We start from the raw sequence: 6,747 nt of genomic DNA, 5'->3' as shown, positions 1-6,747 counted from the left end.
GAAGCCTCCACTCTCCTCTGCGCAGCTCACACTGGACTCCTGTCCCCAGTCCCTCTTTTCCTGCCTTGGCTGGCCTGGGCTTTCTCAATGGGCTTCAGGTAAGGGCTGTAAAGACAGATTGCTAAGTCACCTCATCCTAATGCGTGCTGTGGAAGTGAACGTAAGACTGGCCGGCCTTAAATAGCAGGCGCACAGGCCGGATTCTTCTGTGCTCTTCGGTGACCCAGGGGAGGCTTTAGCAGTCTAGGGTAGAGGCCAAGAGGAGGAACGGAATTTGGATGACCCACACTGAAGTCTCAGTTATGACTCTGGTTGGCTTGTGGTTGAGTCACTCAATCTCTGAGTCTTGGCCAGTCAGTCAGAGTGAGCGCTCCGCCTGTGGATGCGCTGAGCAAGGCACCGAGACCTCAGAGGCTGCCTGAGAGACTGGGGCGAGAGGAGACTAAAAGCCTTGAGAAAGTGGTATCAAAGAGAGGAAAGGAGGGAGGAAAGTAGAGAAAAATGAGGCCGTGTGGAGAGATGGCCCCTGAACAGCACACAAGAGTCCCAGGAAGCCACTTCTGGGCTAGGGTCTGGCCTTGGGTGGTGACACCAGTGGCTGAGTTCACTCGCTCTCTGAACCGCCGGCGAGCACAGCTTGTCATTGGACATCGCCTACAGCCAGTGTCTCGAAAAGGAAATCAGTATGCAGACTATTATCATGACAGCTACCATTTGTAGAATTTAACACACAGGATCACTTGGCAAGCTTCTAAGTCTTCACCTCGTCTCTGCACAGGAGACAAAGGGGCCCAGCCTGGCCCTGGACCAGGTGTTACCTTCACATTTCCTTAAGCCACAGAAAACTTGAACCAGGTGGTGTGGTCGTACTCCTCGCCAGGCCGCAGCAGCACAGGAGGGAAGTGGGGCTGCGGGGGGAAAAGCAACATGGTTACACCCGCCAGCCCGGGTCCCACCGCGGGCCGCTCCGGGTGGGCTTCCGGACTGGTCTCTAGACCAGGGCTCTGGACCGGCGCCAGCACGGGAACACTGCGTTATGGTCTTCAGTGGGATGGCGAACTTGAGCGGGAATGGAAATCTTTATCACCAAGCAGTCTGTCAAAACAAGAGCTTCCCCTGGAGGAAGCGGTATGTTGAGTTTACGTTCTAGAGCAACGTGCAAGCTTCTCATTGTGGGCTGGCATTTTGAGGAGCGTTGCTGTAAATGATATCTAAAAGAGGGGCCAGGGTTTAGCTCAGTGGTGCCGCTGCCTGATTTGCAAGCTCAAGTCCCGAGTTCGATTCCCCAGTACCAAAAAAAAAAGTTATGAGGGAGCAAACAGGAAGAAAAGACATGAAGAAGCTGCTTTAAAGTGTGGTTGAACAAAATAAATGGGTACTGAAAAGGAGAAACATTACACCAAATAAGGGTTGCAAAGATATAAAATGTGAGTTTTTTAAAGACATGGAAATGCCACATCAGCCTCTCCGTGGTGGGTTTTGTGTGTTTAGTGTGACTTGGAGAAGAGAGCAAACTCGGACTTTGGAATCATGACGTCTCGCTGGAGTGTCGTGGCCACCTGTCACCTCGGACCCGGACCAGCCAGCGCGCAGCTTACCTGATTGACCGCGTCGGGCCAGTTCTGGGTCTCCAGGCAGAAACCGCAGTGCTTAGGGTAGACCGCTCCACTCTTGCCCTTCAGGGAGCCATCCAGGAAGTTGCCCGTGTAAAACTGGACTCCGGGCTGGGTGGTGTACACCTCCAGGACCCGCCCGCTGCCACCATGGTGCACCCTGAGGACAAAGACAGGCCACCTGAGGGTCTAGGCGGAACAGGGGGCATCAAGGGGTAGGAGCTGGGGAGCAGCGTCGGGACAGGAGTCGGACCTAGCCACAGAGCAAGGACAAGGTGCGTGGAGGGAGGGTGGGACGGACCCCTCATAGCAGTCTCTCCCATCCTGGCTTCTTTGGGAATGGCAGGCTCACACAGCCTGGGAAGTTTCAGAGTCCAGGAGAGGCTAAGATTGTATGTTCACTATTTATACTGTGGTGCTGAGGACTGAACCTAGGGCCTCTGCACTGAGCTACATCCCCAGAACTCATTTTTGAGATGGTCTCTGAATTGCTATGCTGCTCAGGCTGGACTCAAACTTGTGATGCTCCTGGCTCCGCCTCTCATAGTACTGGGATTAGAGATGTGTGCTACCATGCCCCCCTCCCTTTTTTTTTTGTACCAGGGATTGTTTGGTTTGGTTTTTTTGAGACAGGGTCTCACTATGTAGTCGAGATTGACCTAGAACTCACTATGTAGCCCAGGCTGGTCTTGAACTCACAGCAACCCTCCTACCTCAGCCTCCCGAGTGCTGGGATTATAGGCATGCGCCACACGCCACCACTGCCGGGATTGAACTCCTTGTGCTTGCAAAGCAGGCGGTGGAACCACTGAGCCAAACCCCCAGCCCACACCCTTTTTTATTTTTTGCAGTGCTGGGGATTGAACCTAAGGACTTGCATGGGCGAGGCAAGTGTTCTACCTCTGAGCCTCACAACCAGCCCATGGGGCTGAGATTATTTATTTATTTTGGTTACCAGGAATTGAATTCACAACCTTGTGCTTGCCAGGCAGGCATGGTGCCACTGAGCTAAATCCCCAGCCCCTGAGATTCTTTTTCATAGAGTTGGGGTTCTCTGCTTGGCCTGGTAAGAGAGAACTACTCACACTGTATTAAAGACAAGAGATGTTTCTCTGAATTGAACCGTTCCCTTCTCAGGGGCTTGAGCAGGCTGATTTTAGTCTTCCCAACAGTTCTGTTGGGTCTCCAATGATTCACTGTGCCCTTTTTTCTTTTCTTTTATTCTCTCTTTCTTCTTCCTTTATTTATTTAGCTTTTTTGAGACAAGGTCTCAAAACTTAGTTCGGGTTGGTCTTGAACTCCTGGCAATCCTCCTGCCTCAGCCTTCCAGGTTGTGCCACCAAGCCTGGCCTTTTCTTTTTTTTAATAAAGTAGGCCTTTACAGAGGTGAGCTCCTACTTGGATCTGTACTTGCTATGGAAGGGATATAGATATTTAGCCAGAGAGGGTGCATGCCTGTTATCCCAGTTACTCTAGAGGCTGAGGCAGGAGGATGGTAAATGCAAGGCCAGCCTGGGAAACTTAGCAAGACCCTGTCTCAAATCTTAAAAAGGGCTGGAGAGGTAACTCAGCGAAAGGCCCTTCATTCAATGTTCAGTAACATACACACACACACACACACACACACACACACACACACACACACACACACACAGTAGGGGAGGGGAGTGGGCCTGGTCTTACATTCTCACCAAGAGGCAAAACACAGATGCAAAAGTTAAGGTGGGTGTGGGTAGTGCACACTTATAATCCTAGTACTTGGGAGGCTGAGGCAGGAGGTTCACTGTAAATTCAAGGCAAGCCTTAGCTATATGGTGAGTGCAACACCAGCCTGAACTGCATAGTGAGACCCTGTCTCAAAAAAACCAAACAAACAAACAAAAAGTGGGTAAAAGTTAAAACATCCCTCACAATGTTTGTCAGCAAAGAGGCTCTGCAAAAGATGTTTAGCAAGTGGAAGGCCAGGCTTTGAATCAGTGAAGCAAGAGGGGCTTCTCTGCCGGCTGCCAAGAGGAAAGGAGAAAGAGGAGGATTTGCCCCTTTTTTTGAGTCACTATATAGCCCAGGCCGGCCTCAACTCATGGCCATCCTCCTGCCTCAGCCTCCTGGGATTACAGGCATGCCCTACCATGCCCGGCTGAGAAAGTGGAGGAGGACCACAGGAGGAAGGAGCCTTGAGCAGGGGGGACTCTGAGGAGGGGAGCGCTTGTGAAGTCCTTTCCAGCTCTACTACAGTTTGAATCCTCCTTTCTGCTTTCATTAAACTCTCCGGATTCTATAAACACGGGTGGTTACTTGCTATCCAAGCATAGTACGAAGCAGAGGAAGAGATCCCCAAGGTGAAGCTCCGAGGACGGACGGAGCTGGGATTTCAGCGAGACGGAGATCAAACCCGACGTGGGGTGGCGAGAGTGACGGGTTCTCGGCTCAGCCTGGGGGTGGGCAGGGCCAAAGGCTTGAACTGGGAAGGCAGCGGGGCCTCAGTCTGGGGAACGAGGGTTCCTGGGACAGGGCTGGGCGACGGGAGGGGTTGGGTGCCGGGTGCTGGGAGGCGCGGCAGGAAGGACGGTTCCCGGGAGCTACTCTACTGATAGGGCCGGGAGAAAAGTCTCAAATCCAAGGAGTTCCTCCCGCCACAGCGGCGTAAGTGAAAAGTACCCCACCTTGCACAAAAATGCTTTTCTTTAGACCTCTTCAGGCAGAAGTTGTGGTCAAAACCATCCATGTGAAACTCCTGCAGGTGTCTGCCCAGCTGCACCGGCTTTCTCAGGTCAAACGCAGTGCCCTGCACTGGGGCGATGTCACCTGGGGTAGGAATGAGCGGAAAACAGCCTCAGCGTCACCACAGGGTCTTGCTAGCCCTGAACTCTTATTTATTATAGCCCAGGCTGTCTGTCCTTGAACCTCTGTGATCCTCCTGCCTCAGCCTCCTGAGTGCTGGGATGACAGGTGTGCGCCACCACGCCCAGCCCATTAGAACACGTTACTGATTGCAAAATGTAGCAGCTGTGCTATTTATAGTCATTCAAGAGCGAAAATGTACAGAAGAAAAATAAAGTCAAGAAAACATAATTCCCATCGAAGAGTCAAGTTGGATAAAGAGTGGACAGCTGCCCTGACCATTCACTCAATTGCCTTGTTGACATCTTTTATTTTTGTGGTGTTGGAGATTGAACCTAGGGTGAGGCCAGTGTGCTATCACCGAGCTTCAATCCAGCTTACATTCTAGCTTTCCTGATGAAACATCCCAGGGCTCAGCACAGAACATTAGCATTTGTCATGGCTGACTTGTCGAGTAGTCCTGGGAGTCGTGATTCCCAAGCCACTTTGGCAAGGGGACAGTGGCAGCCACACTGCCATGTGAGGACCTTCAGTTCTCTTTAGTTTTCTTTTCTGTATTAGGAATTGAACCCTGAGCTTTTGCACTGAGCTTCATCCCCAGCACTTTTTTTTTTTTTTTTTTTTTTTTGGAAACAAGTTCTCACTAAGTTGTCTAAATTGCCCAGGCTGGGCTTGAATTTGCAATCTTCCTGCCTCAGCCTCCTGCAGTGTTGGGATTACGGGTGCATGACACCACGCCCCACTGACTCTCAACTCTTAAAGGGGAGAGAGCTGAACAGGACTCCTGTTGCTGTGGTGATCACACAGCTACCACCCAGTCAGGAACAGCACTGCCCAGCATGACAGAGCTCCAGGGTGTCAGGACCGAGGTTCACAGAGCTCATCTGGCCCAAACTGCTCAGGTAACAAACGAGGAAACCGTGACCCATATAACCTGGTGTCGTTAAGCAGCGACCTACGATGTGTATATATTTCATGAATTGAAGGCTCTTTTTTCACATTCTTAAAAATCTCTGAAATCTTGATTGAATGGAAAATTTTTTTTTTAATGGAAAGTTTTCTTCACAGTGTGTAAAATCTTAAGTGAGCTTTATAGCTGACAGCATGTTAGAGTTGATAAAACGTGTGTGATCACAAACTATGATCAAATAGTCACATCTTCCATTCTTACTACAATGCTAAGCAAGTAATTGAGGCTTTGAGGGAGAAAGAGGAACTGGGATTTTCTTGTGAGGCACATGAACTGCAGATTCGAAGGAGAGGATTCCCAACAGAAAGTCCTCTGGACACAGCTGCCAGAATGCACTTGTGGGCTTCCCGTTCTTCTGAGACAGTTATTTTGCTTTATCATCTTCCCTTCTCTTCTCCCCTACAAGCTGGGCTGAGCCATTTCAGAGGACACCAAATTGTGGATTCAGCTCAGTGAAGGGAGCCCCGGCCCGGGAGGAAGGCAGCAGGGCACCGCTGTCCCCCACTTTAGTACACCCTGTCACAGCCACAGCAGGGCCATTCGCTGTGTCACTCTGGCTGGACCAACACTTCTGAAACACCAAGAATCCCAGGCCCCTCTGCAGCGCGCCAAAGGTCTAGCCATTCTTGAGGAGGAGCTTTAAATGGAACACAGTTTAGGCCTTTTAAAAGTTTGCATTTTGTCCCAGACATGTAGCATATATCTGCGAGGTAAGTATAAATATTAATTGGTTAACATACGTGGGGAATTTGGTATCTACTATTTTTTTTTTTTGGTACCGTGGATCGAACTCGGGTCCTTGCACTAGCAAGGCAGGTGGCAGAACCACTGAGCTAAATCCCCAGCCTTTGTGTCTACTATTTGTAGGGGGAAACGTTAACATGCAAAGTGGGATTGAAATATTAGGAGGCTAAGAAAAATCCAGAATTTGTAACTTACCATTAAAATAATTAAATAAGTAAAATGGGAACCAATTTAGCAGTTTAAAGCCTTTGTGATTTTGCAGGTTCCTAAAAGATGAGAGAGGAAAGACAAATCTTTGGGCAAAAAAAGGATGTACTTTTCTTAAACTCAGAGCTGCTGTCCAGAGGTACAGCCTTCCTGGGGTGTGAGGGATGGGGTCCCTGATCGACATAGCTTTGGGGGTGTCCGGTACAAAGCACCCGAGTAAGACACTGGCACTGTCCTGCTGTTCCCCATGTCCACTGTTCAACCAAGGAAATTTGAGAAGCACATAGAAGAATCCTTTCTCTTCTACCAGAGTCAGCTTTAGAGAAAACTAAGGAACACAGCATATATTTTTTGGAAAAAAAAAAAAAAACT

General features: G+C 49.8%; 1 protein-coding gene across 1 annotated transcript in view; it reads right to left on the bottom strand.

The window, feature by feature from the left end:
- Nucleotides 1-315: 315 nt before the first annotated feature.
- Nucleotides 316-6,747, bottom strand: part of Galm (galactose mutarotase) — a 71,771-nt gene continuing 65,339 nt past the window's right edge. Inside the window, exons 5-7 of the mRNA XM_010604974.3 lie at nt 4,277-4,418; nt 1,599-1,773; nt 316-908 (exon numbers count right to left, since the gene is read on the bottom strand). Of these exons, the coding sequence (XP_010603276.1) occupies nt 831-908; nt 1,599-1,773; nt 4,277-4,418 (395 nt within the window). The 3' untranslated portion in view covers nt 316-830. The remainder of the gene's footprint in view (nt 909-1,598; nt 1,774-4,276; nt 4,419-6,747) is intronic.

Source organism: Fukomys damarensis, unplaced genomic scaffold (assembly GCF_012274545.1).
Source record: "Fukomys damarensis isolate Sample0158 unplaced genomic scaffold, DMR_v1.0_HiC HiC_scaffold_2, whole genome shotgun sequence".
Lineage (NCBI taxonomy): Eukaryota > Metazoa > Chordata > Mammalia > Rodentia > Bathyergidae > Fukomys > Fukomys damarensis.
This window is presented reverse-complemented; position numbering and strand designations above follow the sequence as displayed.